This window comes from Vanacampus margaritifer, chromosome 6 (assembly GCF_051991255.1).
Source record: "Vanacampus margaritifer isolate UIUO_Vmar chromosome 6, RoL_Vmar_1.0, whole genome shotgun sequence".
Classification (NCBI taxonomy): domain Eukaryota; kingdom Metazoa; phylum Chordata; class Actinopteri; order Syngnathiformes; family Syngnathidae; genus Vanacampus; species Vanacampus margaritifer.
In genome coordinates this window covers 22,415,055-22,438,054 of record NC_135437.1, presented here as the reverse complement: position 1 = coordinate 22,438,054, position 23,000 = coordinate 22,415,055, and the positions used below count along the sequence as shown (strand labels likewise).

General features: G+C 39.2%; 1 protein-coding gene across 1 annotated transcript in view; it reads right to left on the bottom strand.

Moving 5' to 3' along the window:
* The window catches only part of spon1b (spondin 1b), a 70,886-nt gene extending 50,324 nt beyond the window's left edge, over positions 1–20,562 (bottom strand). Inside the window, exons 1-3 of the mRNA XM_077569224.1 lie at positions 20,062–20,562; positions 17,820–17,926; positions 1,261–1,394 (exon numbers count right to left, since the gene is read on the bottom strand). Of these exons, the coding sequence (XP_077425350.1) occupies positions 1,261–1,394; positions 17,820–17,926; positions 20,062–20,281 (461 nt within the window). The 5' untranslated portion in view covers positions 20,282–20,562. The remainder of the gene's footprint in view (positions 1–1,260; positions 1,395–17,819; positions 17,927–20,061) is intronic.
* Positions 20,563–23,000: the final 2,438 nt, after the last annotated feature.

Sequence of the window (23,000 nt, the reverse complement as noted above, 5' to 3'; positions counted from 1 at the left end):
TGTATCCTGTAACACTATTTGGGATAGGCAATAGGTACCTGGAAAAAAATATATATATATATATATATATATATATATATATATATATATATATATATATTTATTTTTTTTTTTTTCCTTATCATTGTCACGTTATTGAAGATATTATCTTCACACTAACACGTTACCCGCACTTTAAATGTTTTTACAGTTGTACAGCAATACAGTTTTGCTAAGTTATACGGTTGTCATTAATAAGAAAATATGAGTCCACCACAAGGTGATGACAAAAGAAAAAATATCCTTAAAAGGCAGAGATGCTAGCGAAAGGAAGATTCCATTATCAAGGGAAAGTACAATGTCGAGACATAATTTAGGTCAGACCATTCCAAATTGCACATTCAATTTCAGCCTCTGTAAATTACAATGAGTTGGCAGCATGAGCCACTAATGAAAGTATCCATCATTCATTAATTGAAAATGAACTTCCCCTTCATATTAATGGGCAAATGCCAGACTGAGGCATTATTATGGCAAAGTCAACCTTATACAACATCAGAAATAACTCCCTCTCAAAGCCACCGCATTATATTCGAGTCCATGGGAGAAATGGCTGCATTTTGTGCAACCTACAATACCTTTTTTCTACTTTTGATAATGAAAGAATGGGAAAACTCAAAAAGGAGGGAGTCTGTTATGTCATTTGGTACATTTAGTGTAATCATTGAACACAATACCCTGTGGGTGTTGAACATTTTTAAATCTTCGAATTAGTGTTGTTCCGATACCGATACTGGTATCGGCAGAGGCCCCGATACTGCATTAAAACAGTGGTATCGGTGAGTACTAACAAGTAACATGATGATACCATTAATTCTGACGCTAATATAGGACTTTGGATGCAGCATCTTGTGTCTTGCTCATGCACGACATTCACTGATGTGTGACATGTTCACTGCGTGCCGAGCTAAGATATCTTATTGGCCCTTGAATGCTCTGAACCAATGGCAGGACAGCTTTTTCATGTTGAGGAAAAAAACACCTAGGTATCGGTATGGCCGATACTGCAACGCTGGGTATCGGAATCGGTATCGGAGGGCCAAAAAACGGTATCGTACCAACACTAGCGCTAATGGCTGTCAGTGAATTTAAATAAGGTGATGGGAGCATAAAATTTATCCGGAGTACGCAAAAGTTCATGATGGAATTATGAAACCTCCCCATGCTGGTGTTTGAGATTGAGTTTTTCAAAAGAAAGACAATTGAAGAAAAAAAACCTACTTGAGTATGACACAACCACTCCCAGTTGGTGGCGCTGTCCAAAAAACCTGTATCCTGGTGCGTCTGCGAGGTGTGCTCTCTGTCACTGCAGGGGGACAGTTGGTCATGAACTGGGTGTCGTCTTCATCAATGATCTAAAAAAACCACACAAGAAAACACAATTACAGTATTTCTGTTATCGATTAAATGGAAAGCCAGGAACTGTATTTTTCTGTGAATATTTCACCTCGGCTGATTTGACCAAATTGTGTTCTTGGATTCTTTATTATAATTTTTAGTATTATAATTTTTTTTTTTTCTTTTTTAGGAGGATCATTTGAAATCGTGTCTGACAAAATGATTGCGCTCCAAAAATGTAGCAAGCAATGTGATATTTAACTGACATTGCATCTGTCATGTGCGTTTGGCTGGCGACCAGTTCAGGGTGTACCCCGCCTACTGCCCGAAGCCAGCTGCGATAAGCTCCAACGCCCCCCCGCAACCTTTGTGAGGTCAAGCGGTTAAGAAAATGGATGGCTGGATGGATGCATCTGTCATTTTAGGGATAGCTCTCAAAATGAAAAGGTGTCTTCCATAGAGCAATAGTTCAAGACCATTTGAAGGAAATTGTAAAGTACGATGTATTGAACACCCTTAAAGTATTTTTCTGCATATCCATATAATTTAGAACCTTTTGCAGGCCTCAAACTGTCAGCATATCACAATATGGAAGCGCACACTATGTCAGCAGACCTTGGGGAGTAACAGAATACATGTACCGCCGTTACATAATCAGATTTAAAAAATTTGTTTAACTGTGTTCCATTACAGTTACTTACTTATTTACTACTAGTTATTACTTTGAGGGATTACAATTTCTACGATGAGAAAGAGGGCAAGAGAGAGAGTAAAAGAGAGAGAGAGAGAAGGACAGAGTGAGAGAGAAAGAGAGGGACAGAGTGACACAGCGAGAGAGCAAGAGAGAGCGCGTGCACGCCCGCGCGAGTGGGACCGTTGCTACATATCGGGAAGGTGGGAGCGAACGAACTGACTAGTCGTGTCCTCCACACGTGGGCAAAAAGCTTCACGGACGGGAGGAGGAAATAGCGACCGGTATTCACTGGAATTTACTCGGAGCGAAAGTTTGAGCTGATAGTCCAGCGGCATGCTACGCGCTGTAGCTTTTTGCTAGCTAGCCCGCTAGCCTACAACCATAATGTGAGTTACACCTTTCAAATAAATCTTCCTCTCACCAATTCACAATTTAAACATCATACACAACATATACACGGCTAAACTTGTGACTGGGATAAAAATTATTTTTGCAGTCACACATCATTATCCTCATTGAATGACTATGAATCTATCTATCTATCTATCCATTTGTGTGTTTAATCAATCAATCAGTAGTCTATGCTTTTTAATTACACAAGGATTTTTGCTATTTGTAGGCTGCCCGGGTCCCTATCACCAAAAAAATAGCAGAGGCACATTGTATAGAATATATTTTGTGGCGATATTTATTTTTATTTTGTCTTCATGAGCATAATCAATATTGGAGTAATCCAGTTACATTACTTTAATATTATGGTACTTGGATTACATTACTAACTACATTTTTTAGCAGGTAACTTGTAACTGTAACAGATTACATTTTAAAAGTAACCCTCCCAAACCTGTATGTCAGATATATGTCTACTAATATAACCTGGTCAAGGCTGTGGCCATTACTTGAGATTATGATAATCAATTAAGATACACTGCAGACTTGCGCTTAAATCAAATCAACAGAAAACAATAAAAAACAAAAGCAAATGAACATATCACTGTCTGCTCATAAATAAATAAAAAAAGGTCTATGACGGCCACAAGTCAACAATCTAAACTTCTGCTGTGACTGGCCAGCAAATTAAGTAAAAAATGAATATACAGTATCTGTACTGTAGTCGTGATTCCAGATTATCTAATTGATGGTTAACCATTAAAGTATGGTTTTTTTTTTTATTATTCAGTAAAGCCAAATGTGAAGTTTGGAAACAAATGTGTGTGTACATTTTTAAGCCTGCTATGTGAAGTCTTGTCCATGAAAGACTTCTATTTGAGTCCCTATAGTAGATGAAGCCTTTTTAAGGGTACACACACACGCACGCGCGCAGTCGCACACACACACTGACACAAACATTCACCCTCTGACCTTGTTGCCACCATTCTCCAACGGCACACATCATCCAAATGTCCCCAAAGGACGCTGAGTACTATGTCACTGAATGTTTTCCCTCCTTTGTCATTTTCCTTCTTTTAGCATGCAAACACACTAACAGCCCTCCTCTGTAACACACAAACATGCAAATGCACACTGTGTATACACAGCAGTCTGGAAGCACACATTCAGGCAAACATAAAAATGGTCCTGGACTTCAGTGTTGACCTCCCTATGCCTCTCTATTCACTCACATTGCTTTAGTTTGCGTCGCTAAGCCTGAAGCTGTGTCAGTCAAAAGTTGGCACAAACAAGGGGCTAAAAGGCATTCAAAGAGGGAGACAAAGCGAGTCGCAGGCAGGAGTGAGAAATGCACAAGAGGAGAAGGAGTGCTCTGAAGAACAGTGAAATGAGAGACAGACAATAAATATATGTATTGGGGGGAAAAGACAAGGAGGATGAGAGTGCTGCCGTGGCTCAAAAGTGTATTAGGCGTAGTAACTTAGTCATAGCAGGTGCTCTTCCAGCTTGGAGGGCAAAAAATAAAAATGAGAAAGCCTCAGACTTCCCATGCTTTATCAAATATGTGTATTGATTTTGGATTGCGAATGATTGTGTTCATGGGGAATTTGATTCTCACGTTTAGGATGGACACACAAGGATTTTTATTACTGGACCTCCAAAGGTGCCTTAATTCAGACCTAATAAACAAGAAGAGCACAGAAGAAGAGTGGCATTTGAAACTCCATCATTTTGACCAAAAGGAAGCTGGTAAGCGATATTTCAAGCCGATATTCATTTGCAATAAAAAAGAAAATATTAGTGTCAAAAGAAAAATAAAAATAAAAAACGTTTTGTTTTAATTGTAAACATATAAAGGACTGACAGAGTTGCAGGGAGCGTTCAGGGTCATCAGCATGTGTTAAGCTAATTAAAAATTAAGCAAATAGTAAATAGTTCCCTGAAGTTTTCTACTGTAAATAAAGTTTTCCAAAATAATTTCCAAATTTTTCTTATTTAATTTTAGAAAATAAAAAGTATAGGGAGTTCCTAGTTTCAGCATCAGTTTTTATAAAAATGGAAATTTAAATAGATTCATAAATGAAAAGTTCCCTGTATCTCACTGAGCGATAAATGTATGCGAATGTAGCTAATTTGAGGTTTTCATCAATGTTCGTCAAAAAGGTTTCAAAAGATATTTGCAGTGAAAAATTGTCTGAAAATGTTTACGACAACTAAAAAGTGTCTGTAAACATCTTACAAATCCTGATGAAAACCCTAAATTCGCTACATTCACAAGCATTCACCATTTCGTGAGATCCCAGCTTTATCGGCCTTCAGATTTGTCAAAATGGCCAATATCGGCCCAGCCAATAATCGGTCTATCCCTCGAAGAAACCACTCAATTATTGTGCAGCTGCAACTCTTGAAAGGGGACATAAGGAAAGTACACTTGCATCTCTGGAACGACTTCCATTAGACAACCAAGTTAATAGTTGTGCCTGCCTACGGTATTTATGAAAATGTATTTGTGACTGAGCCATTTAGAATTTTGCAAATTGTCTTGTCACAACTTGGCTAATTTACATAACAGCGCCGCGTTTGCCGTTGTCCTTCAACGTGAAGCTTAGTCATTTTCAAGACATAACTGGTTCACTTTGTCTGACAACATGATCAAGCTGGGCAGACACTCAGTGTTGTTTTCAAATTCCTGTCCAGTGTATGTGGGAATTTCCTGCCAGTGCCACATAAGCGTCAAAGCAAACAATTGAAGTGCTCACACAATACAGACCACCAGAAAGCCAAAGGCATGATATTGCTCTCACTGTTTGTGCCGTTGCTGTTTCATTTAAGCCTTAGGGTTGCCAGCTTTCTTACCTCTTCTGAATTGGGCATCCAGTGAATCACAAGCCAGAAATTGAAGATGTAAATCCATGCAGTGGGTAGGATAGTGGTTTACTTAGACGTAGCTAGTGTGACATTCCCGGTCAATGCTCAATTCGCAATTGTCTTGCGATTGACTAGCATTCAGTCTGGGGTGTGATCCACTTCCATTCTACCTCTGCTGGGATCGACTCCAGCTTCCTCCGTAACACTGAGCAGGATAATCAATTTGGAAAATGGATAGTTGGATTAAAAGGTTCTTAGAAATAGTTTTCTTTATGAGGAAAATTCAAACTAATGAATGGAAGAGGTGATGATGCGTTATAGGTTTCAAACTCAAATTAAAAAATAAATGATAATAATAATAATAATAATATGATAAGATAATAAATAAATTAAAAAGTCAAGCTGGCAGCTGACCCCAAAGAGTCGTGAACAAATGTTGCTTTGGCAGTCAGAGATCATATTAATAGCGAGGTTAACGTGGAGACTTTTTTGTCATTCCGATTGAAATCATTCCGAATGAAGATCTGCGGTTACCTGTTTACATGTTCCACTCCATTAATCAGATCAGCCATGTTACAGCCATGGGACGTGCGGAAATCGATGTAAACATCATGTGGTTTATCAAGATGGAGTTCATCTATTAATGACAGTAGATTTAACAGTTTAAACTAGATTCGATATGCGGCCGAATAGATTTTTACAAAAAAAAAAATGATGGGAATATTCAACAAAACGTCTTATTTAGGGTTAGGATCCACACATTAAGTATGGAAGAATTGTATATTAATGGAACATTAAGCCTTAATATTTTTATTTCAGTGCTGTTCAAACATGAAACAGACTGCAACCTGTTTGTTAAATGCAGTGGCTCAGTTATAAGCCTGAATTTTCAGATAAATACATGTTCATAAAAATCTTACAGTGTACATGTACAATTTTATAGATTCGTAACGGGATTAATCGGTATTTAATCGAATCGTGACCTATAAATCGCGATACGAATTGAATTGCCAGGTACTAGGCAATTCACACCCCTAGTTTAAACACTCATATTAAAGCAACATCTTGATAAAAACAACTTGCAACTACTTTAAAACTAGTTTTCCCGTCACCGACAAGCTCTTGGTAAGATGTCAGGATGACATCATGACACATTTACAGAGCTTGAACTGTTTCCACGATGCCCGTTCAAATTCGTAAAAGGAATATACCACCACTGCCATTTCGAATGAAATTCCATTTGGCCTTTTCATTCCAATTCATGTGTTTATATGGAGCATTTTCATTCTGTTTGATCATTCAGATTCATTCTAATCGGAATACATGGCTCCACGTAAACACAGCTAATGAAGATTCGCTATTAAAAGCAAAGGCAGAAGCTGAGGATTTGAATCGAACGATCTGAAAGAGTCTGCAAATATGATGATAAATGGGGTGAAAGTATCTGGAAAATATATTGAGTCGGCACGTTCCCAAAAGCCTACAAGTGAGTTCTCAGAACTGTTTGACAAACAACCAGGAAATCAGTTTTCATGCCTGACTTTGAATGTGCAACCAACTTGTAAAAAAGTTGGGCATACAGATGGCGAAGAGTCTCAAATCATCAAACTCTATCCCACAGCAGCAAAGTTATTGATGTTCTACTCCAAATTAGCTTGCCAAACTATTTTTTTTTTTATCCTGATTCTTGTAGGCAGATGCGTAAGTGTGACAGACTGAAGCTCAGACAGAAAAAGACATGCAGATTGAGAACGAAATGGGGGGTGGGGGGGGTGTGGGAGACTGGCAAAGGAGCGTTTGTTTTCTCTGCAGAGGCTGGCATGTCTGTGTGTGTCCACGGTTTGTCCATCTCAATCTCTCTCAGTCTCTCGCTCTCTGTTGAGACGGTAAACACAGAGGCTTCAGAGTGCCTGCACAAGCAAACTCAGACCTTGTGCAAACACACATACATACACGCCATCGCACACAAAGAAGCAAAAGCTGGAGGCAAAACAAGGCTTCAACGCACACCCAAGATCCCGGGAGAAAACAGATAAGAACGATACGATGCACAAGGGTGCCTGCTTGTGTTGTTATTTGCTGTAAACACAATGCTCCTTCATAATCGAATGAAAAGCTGCGATTGAATAAATCAAAAGAAAAAATCCAATTCTCAAAATGAAACTTCCAGAGTAAAAGCAGAGACAAGAGGTGCACACGCGGACGCATTGAAATGTCACGTCAACACTTAAGGATGAACTGACTTTTAAAAGTAACAAAAGTCTCGATTAAGACTTCGGGGCACTGGCGTTTTGCCTTGAGCTTTCCAACATTCAAAGCTCTGCGTTTCATGCAAAATTCCAAGAGGAAATGCGGCCTTCGCCATCATTGAATGGAGGCGCCACAATGAGCTATATGCTTCATCCAACCAAAGCGACGGTGGAACAATCTCAAGCAGCTAAAAGTGAAAAATCGACCTCTCTAAGCCACACCCTTGAAATGCAAATCTGATTACAACACAGCACTGAACAGTCTGACAGAATATTTGATTGATTTATGCTCGTGTTACTCAAATTTTTGGGGGAATGCGTAATCTAATGTGTTACTAATTCCAGATTGGTAATTAAACCAAAGTGACTTACCCAAGTCACTGTGCATTCTCTTACTTAAAAGATATGCAGTATTTGTTCTATTCTTCCACCTTGGAATGTCAGTAAGGTGGGGCTTTAGGACCCAGATGCGGGAAGGCAGAGCAAGGAGGCCGAGGTGTAGTCCAAGAAAAAAGGTTTTAATTTCTAATCAAAAAAGCTATCTTCAAAGTACAAAATAAATTGAACTAACAAAACATGAATCTAAACATGGCTAAACAACTTAGGCAAATCTAACAGCATGACATGGTACCTGACAAGGCAAAAAAGGACAGCGTGACGTGGAGAAAGACTTACAGCAACAATGAACCGACACAGACAGGGGGGAGACACCTGACTAAATACACCAACACTAATGACATAACAAGACACACCTGGCTGAGGGCACTGATTGGATGACACATGAGGGTAATGGGGACACAGGTGGAAACAATCAGGAGTCAGGGTTGACACACACACCACACGAGGAAGGGCAAGTGACCAGAAACGAGAGGAGTCAATTTTCAAACTAAAACAGGAAATGACAAGACAAGGGGAACACACAAGGAAAACAGAAGCTAAACGTGACAGGAACTAAACATGACTAGAAATAAACATGACATGGAAAGTGACAAAGTGGCAGAGAAAAAAACGGAATGTTGTACAATGATATCAAGCAGAGGCTTTTGTAAAATGTATTCTTGCAACAAAAAAAAAACTTGTTTGGGTTTAGTTCCCCTTCAAGTGGTTTATAAGTTTGGTGGACCAGGTTTCTAGGCTGACATCTAGTTTATTAATGCCTGCATCAGTTGGAATTATTTTGTTTACAATTGTGTGCACAGTGCTGACAAAACTTGCTGCTGACTAAAAAAAAATGTTTTTCATTTGAATTCCACAAGATGTAATAACAAAAGTCAATCAAATTGTGGAGTGATAAAGCAGATGTTAAAAGGTTGAGGCCAATAGTCCAAAATAATTCTTATAATTTCCCCAGCAAAGACTTGATGTGATGAAAATACAAGTGTTTATATTTTTCGAATTGTGTTGTATCATTTGGTATTCAAGAAAGGCAATGATATCGAAAATAAGCATAAAGTTTGTATGGTTCGTTTGTATGGCCTGTCACAATTGTTTTGTTGAATTCTAGCATTCATTAGCTAAGAACACATGCTACAAATATTGAATAGCAAAGAGTGCTACAAATATTTTATTGTTCATAAATGTTGGCAAATTGCTTTGTTATATTTTCAATTCTACTCGTAAGTTGTGGTATATTACCTGCATGTAATTACTAATGACATAATTTTTTGTACAGTTTTTTGTACATAAAAACAACAGTGACAAAGAAAATAGGCTTGGCCATGTCATGTCACATGTTATTGTCATAACATAACATAAATAATGCTGTGTTCAGCTGAAGCGGGCGTAAAGTAATGTTGTTGTTTTTTTAACACACACCTGCCACCATTTAAAATGTCTTTGATTAAACCCGAATAAACCACAGATGTTTTTAGGTTATAACTGCCATTTTGTTTTACTTCCTAGCAGAAACCTGAAGGTTTTCTTGTGCTCACAGTGACTGTTATATGGAAATGCTCAGAATGCCCCCAACGTTGACTAAGGCGACAGTTCCAACTGAAGAAGAACAGCCGCAAAGCATGATGCTGACCACATTATCTCAATTGTTTAATTTTACTTACCCCCACATTTGTCTTTTTTCAATTTTGTAGGTTATCGGTTACATTTACGATGGAAAACCATTTGAAATGATTTATTGTGGCCTCTCAATATCACAAAAATCTGGCATTTGAACACAGGTGTGTATGCTTTTTGTATCCACTGTGCACTGTAAATAACTTCTTGAAAAATGGGTACGTGGTAAGATGTAAGATGTGCTGAAAACAAAAATGATACTACAAAATGGTACAGGCAGACCATTATAATGGAAAAAAAAGTAGCCTCACACCAACAGTCCTTTAATGGATATTAAATACTCAGATCAGTGCAGAACAAGGTAATATTTATGTAAACATTAAGTATCTGACCCATGCATGTTAAATTAAAAGAACAGTGAAAACAACAGTTGTGTTCACTGTAAGCTAATACAGTCAATGAGCATAAACCCGTCCTTTTGAAATATTGATAAAATCAAAATAAAGAGAGGTGCATAACTGAACTTCCAAAACATGATGTGTTTGGGTGCTTAGCGTGAAAATAATTACTTTCAGATCACATTTGGGTGTGATTATCTTTCTTATCAACTCACCATCTTTCCAACCCTGCACGCAGCCAAGACAGCCAAGTCCTCAAAGCCTTCTAAGTTCTGCTTAGCTTGCGAAATTGCCTTAATCCAAAACCTTTGCCTTGGATGAGGCACTTTATAGTGATTAGGTTTGTTTATCCCCTGCTCAACTAGAAACCCTTGATAATTTGTGCTTGATAAAATATCAAGTCTGCTCATCTCTCCGCTTATCCAAACACGCTCCATTTGCCTCCCTGAGCAATAACATGTTGCTGCCCTAGATAAATATGACCCACGTCCCACCCGAATGTAAGGCTGTCTGGGAAAAACACACAGGCGCTTCACACATATCCTTGTGAACATTTACTGCTTACATAGGCACAAAAACGGCCAGTTACAAAAAAAAAAAAAAAAAAAAAACCCTGATTATAAAGAACATTTTGTTGTTTTATTTTGTCAGTAAAATTATGTTTTTATTTTTGATTTATTGATGTATAGTGAGTGGCCTTGGGGGCCTTCGAAGGCACTTACTAATAAAATAATTATTCTTTTCAGAATAAATGATTGACAAGTGACAAGTGAAGTGACTTGCATCATCAGTGAAAATTAACTCATTCACCGCCATTGACGGCTGTAGACGTCAAAGATACGTTTTTAACTCTTTGACTGCCAGACGTTTCAGAAAAGGGATGCCGTGGGTGCCAGCCGATTTAAGCATTTTTGACTGATCTTTCAAGGTCCACAGAAAATGTTGTGTTTGGACTATGGAAACACACATACTACCAAATGAAAGATTGGACTCTCATCTTTCATCAGAAAAAAAAACTACCTTATTCCGTTTTTCAGTAATCAACAATAGAAAATGGTTAGTTTCACCTCTGTTTTGAAAAAAAAAAACGCCTTTTAACGTCTTTGGCACTCCTCCATAGGATTTTACTAAACGTTATTTAACGTTTTTGGCAGTCAAAGAGTTAAAGACATCCAGTGCCAGAAGGCACCAAAGTATAGCAGAGTGCAAGCAGACAGACAAAAGACAAACAGAACTATGACTGTCTCTTCCTTTACAGCAGAAGTGGCTGCATGAAGAACTTCAACAGGAATGAAGTGTCAGCAACACAAACTTCTAATAAACTCAGTCTAACATAATTATGATAGCAATCAGCTGATTACAAAAAAAAAAGTGAATCTCAATTGAGCCAAACTATCACTTTCAACCTGAAGCTCATCTAATTATCTTTTTGATGTGGCTAGGATTTACAGAGGACAGATTAAAAAAAATGAATAAAATCATTCTAAAACATTTCATTTTCTTCCCACATGAGTTTTGAATGGTGATGAAGTGTGCATATAGTGCAGTATCCAAGTTCCCCACTTCTCTACACCAATTTTATACTTTAAAGCAGGGGTCACCACCTGTCCAATCAATGTGAAGGGGTACCCGCTTCCTACACACTTCTCAAAGAGTCAATCTACTCAAATTACCTTTAACTGTTTTATTATTGATAGTACAACTTTCTATAAATATGATTAATGATTATTATTTATCACAATAACTATCAACAATGATTTCTTGCTCGGGTGACCTCTGATTTAAACACTTCACAACATTGCCACTTCCGTCTTTCCATTTTCCAAACTTTTCTCCGGAAGTTATAATCAGCTAAGACAGACAAAAGTATGAATTGCAACTGTCTCTTACACAATAGAACATGCCTGATGGGTTCTCCAATATGTATTCAACACATACAAAGCCAGCATGTCAACTTGCATTTTGCTCAAGCTCATCCCACCGTTTGTCTATTCTCATCCTCCCCTGACACTGAGGTGTTTGCTATGCACATCCGCGTAGACAGTGGTAAGAAAGAGACAATAGACTTGACATATTTGCGTTAAGAAATGTTTCAAAAGTACTGGAGCGTGGGCAGCACAGTGACATTGTGGTTTAGTGCTGCAGCCTTACAATTCTGCGTCAGATTAGCCCGTCATCCACAACATGGTTTATACACGGGTTGCCGTACCTGTAATGGCTTTTGACACAAATCCACTTTCAAGTGCAAGGTATAATCTCAAGTAGGCTATATCAATTATGAGGGACACAACCACCCTCTGGTCAGTGGTCACTCAGTGGTTTGTCAACACAGAATTAAGTTTTGAGGATAGGTGGTGATAGATATTATAACATTTTTAATTCTTCATTTCATATATTAACCATTGTTACACATTATTAACATTTTAATCCTTTATATTAACCTTGTCGAGATATTTTGTGTCCTGTGCAGAGCAGATGGTGTTGATTTCGGTATAATCTGACCTTAAATTGGGACATACTATTTAGTCTAAAAAAGTTCCTTCTCAGCGTTTTGTGCGAAAACACATTTAGTCCTTGAGAACAGAATCTGTTTTCGAACACGCACTCCTGACTCTGTTTTCGCCATCGCTCATGGAAAAGTACCCAGAGAGTATGTTTTGTCTACAAATGAAAGAGAGGAGGTCTTTTAACTATAAAAAGCCATTGTACACGCGGAAGAGCTACATTCGACGCTCTGAAATTCCACCTGTTTAAGTGAAGCAATTGGAGTCTGTAATGAATGTCCAGAGATCTCTGACTTTTTTTTTTATTAAATCATTTTTGCAAAGGTGTTTTTTCTTACATTAAATCTGTCTTCAAGTTTTCGAACACGCAAAGAGGACAAAATAATCGTATTCCTCTTTCAGTGGCTATAAATAACAAAATGAGCGCGCATGCTAAAATGAGTTTACCCTCACACTTTGCTTTCCAACAGTGATCCGTCAAATAAAATGGCTCCTTATTGCTGTCTATTTGGAGTTGGCTTTGAATCCAGCGAGGCCGGCTACTTTTTCAGCACTAAGCCTAAAATGCATTTTATGATCTTATTTAGTATTAGAACATTGTTCTCTACTGAAAACGTTTGAGTTTTACATAAAGAGATGACAATGCAGGCAAGCAAAAATATTGGAACAGGTATTGATTGAAACGACTACCTTTCATAAAGGTCTAGCCTTTTCCATCATCAGTCTGTAAAACGTTGTCACAGAACTGTTGAGGCATGTCTTTTTTGCAAATTCCAGCCTGGCTGTCCAATTCTTCTAGTAGTCAATGTGCAGTTTTCATCTTCCACCACAATCTCTGTACTTTTGTCTTCTGAGAATTGTAGATTATGATTTCTACACTCCTGCCATGGAGGTTTTTGCTGATGTTATTAAAAGTTGTTTTGGGGTCTTCCTCGCACCTCTCAAAGTGCTTCTTCCATCAACTGTTGTTGTTTTCCTTGATCTACCTCTTCAATATCTGTTATTTAGAACAGCAGCGGTTTCTTTCTTCCAAAATACATCCTGAATAGTTGTATTAGCTACAGTCAATGTTTTTCTACAACAGCTCTGATTGATTTTTCCACCTCTCGGCAGTCCAATTTTTTGTTTTTCACGCATAGGCAGCACACGTTAACCTCTAACTAGTAAAAATGGTAGACAATTCAGCCACTCCACATAGACATTTTTACAATGGGAGTCCGGGCTTCGGCCTGCCTGGGTGGAGTTTGCATGTTCTCCTCGTGCTTGTGTGGGTTTTCCCCGGGTACTCTGGTTTCCTGCCACATTCTAAAGACATACATGGCAGGTTAATTGAACACTCTGAATTGTCGCTAGGTGTGATTGCGAGTGTGGATGGCTGTTTGTCTCTGTGTGCTCTGCGATTGGCTGGCAACAAGTTCAGGGTGTTACCTGCCTATTGCCCAAAGCCAGCTGAGATAGGCTCCAGCACCCCGCCGACCCTTGTGAGGATTAAGCGGTTAAGAAAATGGATGGATGGATGTAGTGGGAAACAACTATGCAATGAACGGTTAACAACTGTCAGCGACATATTTCATTTTGCTTGTATTAAAAACAAACTGCTTCAAACAAAAGATGCTATATGTTAAGTTGAAACATTATTGATCTTGTTTTGTATTCATCTCTTTATGTCAAACTCAAATGTTTTCAGTAGGGCTGTACTGTACGTATGGTTTACCACTTTTTACAAACCAAGTACAAATACTAGTACTGCGTAATAGCAGATTCTGAGTACTGATACTTGATACTTGTAATTGTGATTTTTTTTTTTTAATATTTTACTTTTATCAAATATTGTCCAAAAACCACCAACTTTTCTTTAACATGGCATATATTCACTCCAATATAACACTTTTTTTTAAGAGTAACAACTTGTCATTACAACACTAACAGTGATAAAATGGGATTTAACTTTACTGTAGAGCGCTTTTCTACTTTCAAGGTATTCTAAGCGCTTTGACAGCGCTTTGACTTCTCACCTACCAACTAATTGCTCCTGACAGTTAATGATCGCTGTAATGAATGCATTACCTGGTAAAATACAAAACACTAACAGAATATGAGCACCTAATTATCACCTATTCGGGAACTTCAAAGAAATGCGACTCAACACACATATCGGGTAATCGCTCTTGCTGGTTGGCAGCTGCCAACACAATCTGCGGCCGTCTAAAAGTGTTTTCATCCATGTCTTTAAAAAGTCACACCACACATGCCTGTAATGCTTCCTACCTGGAAGAGATGTGTCGGGCTGGTGATGTGGTATTGGTGCGTAAAGTATCGGATCATTTTTATGACAATGAACAGAGGTACAGTATCATCACAAATACTGGTATTGGTTATCTGTGCATTCCTAGCATTCGGTCCACAGAAAAACTCAACTGGCTTAGTTTGTTCCAATTCTTCTGAGATTTGATTGACACATAGCTGACCAAATTACTGATCATTTTGATTTCATCTGATGTCAGTGAATCTATAAGGACCACATTGTCCACATTTGCACTGATAAAAGCCCCTATTCTTCAAACCAAAGAAACCTTTGAGGTATAATTCATTCAATCACAAGCACTATTGGAGGAAGTGAATGCAAAAGTCAAGAATACACAATGTCCAATACAGATAGTCTGTTTGCATTTTGTGGCAGTGATCTCATCCATCTTCCATAAATCTGTAATTTTCTTCTGACAAAAAAATGAATAAAACATAGTGGCTTTTCACCAAGATTTAAAGGTTCCTTCCTTCACAAATGTCAATGAAAAACCTTCTGTAAAACTCTCCATAGACTTCAAAACCTGCTCACATAAACCATATTAGTGGATGAGATCCAGTATTATTGTCAGACCTGCCCTGGCCTGCAAATTTCAAGTCTAGTAGATTGGATCTTAATATGATAAAGAAATAGCAAGACGTTCACAATACCCACTACATATCCCACTTGAGCCAGACAGTGTGGGATTTCGAGAATGGAGGCTTCCAATTTGCTGGCACCATCAAATAAGCCCTTTGCTCTGTTTATGTGGATCCTTGCTATGTTCAACATGCCGCAGTTTGTGTTCCTGTTTACACTACACAGAATATAATTGAGGAAGTCTGTCTTTCTGCTCAGTGGCTTTCAACTTCTGAGAGGGAATTGTGTTGCTACTCAGGAAAATATCTTACATCTCTGGCCTGTGCCTTTCGAAACCTCCTCTATTTACCTCTTTGTCCACAATAACTTCATCTCTATCATGCCTTCCACTAGAACAGTGGTTCTTGACCGTATTGGAAGTACTGAACCCCACCAGTTTCCTATGAACCCTTCTTTAGTGAAAAAGAAAATATATTTATAGAGCACTTTTAAACAACCACCACTGTTTTTTAACTCTTTGACTGCCAAAAACGTTAAATAACGTTTAGTAAAATCCTACGGAGGAGCGCCAAAGACGTTAAAAGACGTTCACCAAGTTTTTTTTGTTTGTTTTTTAAACAGGTGGAGGAAAGCCTTGGCCAGCTGTGCTGAAAGTATCAAGCAGATCTAGTTAGTATAATGACTATTTTTGGCCCCTAGATGGCAGCGATGACTCTCTTTGGACAAGATCGGGTAGGCGTCAGTAGTAGAAGACGTGAGGCGGAGCTAGAGTGTTGAGGGGACTATGGCTAAGACAGCGAAAATGGCAACCGGTGGCAAGCAGCTCACGCTTGAGCATTTTTTTCAAATACGAAAAGCATCAAACAGTGCTAAAGAGCACATTGATGACGACGATGATGATGATGGTGACTCCGAGGTTGACGCCGAAGTTGGAAGCGTTGACGCGGCGGCTATGATCACGTCATAAAGCCTCACCGGCTAGCGATGCTAACGCCGGAAAACACGGAACACAACCGAGCACGCTCAGGCGGACGTTCAATCGGACGACGAAGAGTGCCCCGAGTCCAATGCATGTTCATCGGAGGAGTGGGTACAGTCTGATCACGGAGAAGACACTGGTTATGGACTACGATGCCACCATGAATGGAGCGGATAAGATGGATCAGAACATCTCTTACCACCCGGTATAGGAACTGAAGGACAAGAGGAAGCCAGACGTGACACCACCGTAATGTCACCGTATCATGATCCTGAGAGTAGACTTGATGGCAACATGGCCAAACACACACTGCAGTATATACTTGCTATTCCCCGGGAAAAAAAAAGCCAGCAGAAAAGTGTCTGCAATCGCAGTGAAACTAATCTGTTGTGCAAATCCTGCTGCGTCCACTTGCACGAAGGGGAGTGTTACAAAAAGAAAAACTGTATTTGAAACATCCACACAATTGTAAATAGTACCACGGTTGCACACATTTGTAAATAGTTTGCCAAATTGTTTTGTCAAATTGTTCCACTGTTGAATGTAAATAAACTTATTTTGCTATCAAAAAACACTTTTTCATTGTTGGTGGTAGTGTTTTACAGAAGTAAAGCACTGTTTAGGTGTTTGTGGCATCATTCATGGAAAAAAAAGGTGTCAAATTCACTAGAGTGCATGAAATAATATCGTTTCACAAAAAAACTGATCATTTGAGTGAAACTAACCATTTTCTATTGTTGATTACTAAAAAACGGAATAAGGTAGAAACAAACTTTTTTTTCTGATGAAAGATGAGAGTCCAATCTTTTATTTGGTAGTATGTGTGTTTCCATAGTCCAAACACAAAATTTTCTGTGGACCTTGAAAGATCAGTCAAAATGCTTAAATCGGCTGGCACCCACGGCATCCCTTTTCTGAAAACGTCTGGCAGTCAAAAAGTTAAGATGGAACTCAGGGGCAGCAGCTGAAAACAGCAGAGCACCCAGAACGGAACCCTGTGGAACACCATACGTTCTGTTTTACATGTAAAAATAATATTGCACATATTCCTCCGACCACTTTCTTTTTTTGCTTGACATAGTTAATATGAAGGGATTACAATATTTAAAGAAATCACACGATGTACCATCACAACAGCCACAAGTCGACTATTCAGCACACCAAATTCTCTGCAGCACAGAAAGGCCAAGCAATGTAGTGTGATCACTTGCAGCCAATGATGGCTAAGCGAGGCGTATCATCACAAATCTTTTGAGTCGGGTGTGTGTCTTTACTGCTGCCCTGAGGTTCGATCGAAATCCAGGTTAACAACCACTGCACTAGAACTAATATGTGTTATTCGTCTGGAAGAACGCCATGCCTACATAAGAGGTATGTTTTCAGCCTCACTTCCACATGCAGTCCTGCAAGTTCATCCAATCAAAAGTTCAAATTTAAATTGCAGAGATTCTCTTGCTATATCTCACCTGGAACTGGCCGGTGTAGTCATCATCCGTGGTACCCTCCCTGCCCTCCTTCAGAGCAATGAGGGTAAAACCCCTGAAATATGCCGGGCTGGTTGCCAAGAGGATCACTGTAGGGAGGACGGAGAGTGTGTATTAACACCTCGGACACATTGAGCAGTAAAGAGGCTTTACTACATTGACACATCAGGGTCATGCTGCAATGATGCAGGATCACCCTGAATGATGCTGGCGGGAAAACAGCATTCCTGTCAGCATCAGCATGATGTGGAAGAGTGAGCACTGTAAATAGGGATTTAGCATCTCACTATGGAAGAAAGGACACCTTGTAAATCCTAGAGAAATGTGAGATGAATGAGCAAACAAATGCTGTTATGTCAGAAAGTGCTTTGGTATTCAGCTCACTGTTTTGAGTGAAAACTTTTAAGTTATCTCATTTCGCACTGTAATTGTTTCAAAGTATTAATTTGAATCTAGAGAAACAAATTCAAGACAGAACCGGTTCTTTTTCGTTCCGGTTTGTGCTAACTGCTAAGTGTTAAAGACATCTTGGAGCAGGGTGTTTTGATGGTTGAATCCATGGGGTCAGCATAAATGGAGCCAGATATCTGACTGAACTTCTGTTGTGTGTGTGCCTGCGTGTCTCCATCCAGTTGTTGGCAGGAAGAGGTGAGGAAGTGAATATAGGTCAACAGAACACTTGTAGACAAGGAGCCTGATGGATTTGAATGAGTGACTTGGAAGAGTTCAGCATCAATTATAATACTGTACTCTACATTTAACATACATGTGCAAGTGAGGGTGTGGTTGCTATAAATAAAGAAGTATTAAAATAAACAACATAATTGAGTGTCTGACAGTGAAAATTTGGATTGTCCATGCAATTTTAATTTGTTGCCAAATGTGCACAATGATTACCAAGGCTTGGTTATTTTGTTTGTGGAGCAATCTTGCTAAAAAAAAAAATCTACAATAAAAATATGACAATGGAATGGAATGAACAATGGTTTTCTTATATATATAGAATCATGTTTTCATTTCTTAAGTTCACATTGTGTATAGCAGCAAAGCTTAGTTTCTTGTGTAAAAGCAAAGCGAAATTGATTTGAATAATAATAATAATTATTATTATTATTATTATTATTATTATTATTATAATAAAGTGCTAATCTGCTATTTTGGTAACATTTATTGACTTGAAAGTCAAAAGTCAAAACTCAGAACTCATATTATTGTCACTTCATGAGAATGATATTTATTGTCCGAAATGTATTCGCCGCCATGCAGGCAAAGATTACTGACTTAACAGCGACTCCGCAACATGTTTAGCGGCAACTCCGCAATGTGTTTATAGGCGCACTAGTAGACAACCAAAACTGTTGCTTGCTAACTGCTTCTACGTAAGTAGCACAAAGCTTCTTGTCGACCTCTAATGTCTTCTTCTTCTCTCTTTTGATGTTTGATTCTCAGTTTGCTATTCAAGACTGTGTTTTAATGATGAGCACATTGCAAATTTTAACCAGCAAACCGTGATGCAAAGCTGCTTATTTCGAGTGTCGATTACTATTTTTGATTAAAAAAAAACATATCTTTACAGCTCTGATTGTAATTATTGTACAAAATAAAGATATGAATTTACCGATTGGATTTTATTTATTTATTCATTTATTTATTTTATTCCACAACCTCCCATTCATTTTCTGTACAGCTCGTTTACATTAGAGTTGTGTATGAGATGGAGCCATTTCCCTCCCTGCTGACTCTGGGCGAGGGGAGTAACCCCTGACTGGTCGCCAGCTATTAAATAACCATTCACTGTCATATAGAATTGAGTAATATAGAGTCTTCAATTTGTATTTTCTGGAACACGAGGAAGCCAGAGTATACAATACATTGAGAAACCCCCATGGAGGCATGAAGAGAACATGCATACACTGAATAATGTCGAGATTCTAACTCAAAACCTCATAAACGTAAGGCAGACATGTTTACCACTAACCAACAACCAACCCACAATCAAAACCCAAATTGACGCTGATGGACAGTAATATATCTAGATGGCTAGTCGAAAATACTATAATGTGTTTAAAGGTAAAAATGACAAAAATGAAAGCATCCCCATGCATGCATGAAACTGCGCGACCACGTGCATATATTGTTTTACTATACATTAGTTACACAAACTCAAACTTTTCTCCGTTCCTTGTACTTCTTTGAATGTGCGACTAAACGCGCACCCTTTTACCTCGATATGTGCTGCCAGGCTGGTAGGCTTCCGGGTCGCCTTCCATTCTGAGACGGAACTCATGGTGCCCATCACGCCGGGTCCCCTGGGTCTGTGCCCGTAGGATCCTCCCGCAGTACCCGTCCGCTCTTCCTCCGGAGGGTTCCTCCACGAAAGCGATCGCGTTGCACACGAAACTCGACAGCACATAAAACTGCAAAAGCAACAGCAACATTGCCATGTCGATCCCTGCAGCCCGGAGGGGACTTACACTGTGGTTGTTTTGATCAAGTCAAAGAAAAAGTCGTGAAGCTCCTTTTTTTTTGGGCAGGAACTTTTCACGCAGCGAAACGCGGCTGCGTGTCACTCAGCAGTGAAGGTGACGAGGAGGCGACGGCTCCATGTGAACTGGGAGCGCGCTTCTTCGGTAAGGAGGAGAGAGATCGCGCTGAGGAGAGCAACCACTGATCTCAGATCAGGGAAAGGTGTCTGGAAGTGTGTGGGTGGGGGGTATGCTTCAATATCTGACAATATTGGAGCGCTCACCCTGTCTCCTTGGCTCAGGGCTCGAGTCTCCTCCCTACACGCACGCACGCGCCCGCGATGCTATTGCAGCTGTTCTCAGACTTCTTGTGAACTCTGAGTACCCTTGTGTTTGTTTATTTATTTATATATTGTATTTGCCGCTCATCAACATATTCTAAAAATAAAATGAAACCCATTCTCATCAAAAAGTGATGTTAAAAGTCAAAAGGTCCATTTTAATTTTAAAATCTCTTTTACTCTAACACGACAAATATCACACTATGCATCATGTGCATTTTTATATTCGATATTGTGTGTGCATGTTGTATGATTGTATCCAATGTCCTAAAGGGCATCGTGTACTCTTACCAGCAGGTGGTGCAAGAGTATGGTGTCAATATCTATTTTGTACAGTAATGTGCCTCATCACAGTACAGACGCTCCCCACTTTACGAACGAGTTACGTTCCGGACGATCGTTCGTAAGGTGAATTTGTTTGTAAGTTGCTTCAATGCTATATTTTGTATTATAATTTATGTTTAAAGCCTATATAAGTATATTGAAGGTTTATATAAGTATGTTTAAGGCTTGTACAAGTAACCTGCATTGGTTTGTACTGAAAAAAATGTAATAAAATGGAGAGAATACGTACAGTACTGTACTGTACTACGTATGTTAGAGAGAGAGAGCGAGACACACACACACACAGTATGTACATGTACGTAATAAGATAAATAAAATGAAGTTTAACTTACTTTTGGAAGATGTACTCGATGCTTAAGGAGATGACGGAGGAGGAGGAAGAGGAGGATTTTATATCATGAGAGATTCTTCGTCGTCGCTGGAATCGGCTTCAAAAGTTATTTCCTGCTTCATGGGGACCGGCGTTTCTTCCTCCTCGCCACGTTGCTCAGCCTCCAATGAGCTCTCACAGCACCAATCGTCGGTATTAGCGGCGGAAAGAAGCACTGCGCGCAATACAAAATCTAACTTACAGCATTTCTTTCCGAACATTTTTCGACATACTGTACGCGCAGAAATGTTCGTATGTACCGTTGTTCGCAACTCGAATGTTCGTAAGTAGGGGAGCGTCTGTACCTTCACTTTTTACTCTTCCCCCTCATCAGGTTTTATAACGTGTAGTGAGATTTAAAATAAAATAAAATAAATAAATAAAAGGGGATTCTGGAAATGTGCATCCTACCTCGTATCTTTGCTGTGGAGCTTGGTATGCACTGCAGTAAGTTTTATCACAAAGTGTTTTTTGTTTTCTTGTACTTTTGACGTTGTTCTACACACGTGTGAGGGAGTGTGTCTAAACCTGCACACGTTTAAGCAATTGAAACAAGTTGTGGTTTAGAGTTGGAGAATGTTAAATTAAACAGTTGTGACATGCCTCGTTTTGTGTAATAGAGCCCATCTGGAAGGACTCTTGCGCAATAAAGCGATGCATGACGAGGTCTGGTGCTTACCCTTGCCTTGACCGAGGTGCGAATTTACATTCAGTCACATCTCAGTCAAAGTTAAAGTACAACTTTTGAAATACAGTGGAATTTTTTTTTATTTGGATCGATCAACCTAAATGTTGTGTTGTTTGAAAGCAGATGATGATGGTAGTCTATATGATACTTTGTTTGATTAGAGAGAGCGGTTAACGTGACTAAACTTTTATGACAGTTTAGAACAGACACGGGAAAACCCCGGCCCGCGGGCCAAATACGGCCCGTTATGCGTTTCAATCCGGCCCGCCGAACTTATCCAATAAGGCTAGAAAAAAATTCAATTTTTTTTTTGCTTGTTTTGTTTTTTTGTTTGTTTTTTGGTTCAGCTCAGTGGCCGAGTGATTAGAGTGTCCGCCCTGAGACTGGGAGGTCGTGGGTTCAATTCCCGGCCGGGTCATACCAAAGACTATAAAAATGGGACCGATCCCCGGGGCGTGCGTCGAGCACTTCTATGAGCGTTTCCTCGTTGGCTTTTGGCTTCTTTTTGAGCTGCTGCACAAACACCGTGTGCTATGCGTCCCCCACGGAGATGGAAAAGTGGTCAGAGACGGATTGGATGTACGCGCTTTGTCCTCAGCGCGTGACAGGCAGCAGCGGCTATCATGCAGCCGCATGTGTCACACGTACTGTGGGCCCGGGTTAAAAATGGGTGGGCCAATGGAAAAAAAATCTTTAACTTTACGCCTTGAATTGAAATCTATTAATAATAGATGCAGTCACCAGGTTTGACAGATCACAGTGTATGTGCTATTATAATCTATTTACATTTCTCCTCCCACTTTGCCAAATAGTGTGTCAATGCCGCATCTTGCATATTCATTGAGGCAAACGTACTACCTGGATTAGGGCTATTTTATAATAACAATAATAATAATAATAATACATTTCATTTAAAAACAGCACCTTTCAGAACACCCAAGGTCACTTTACAAA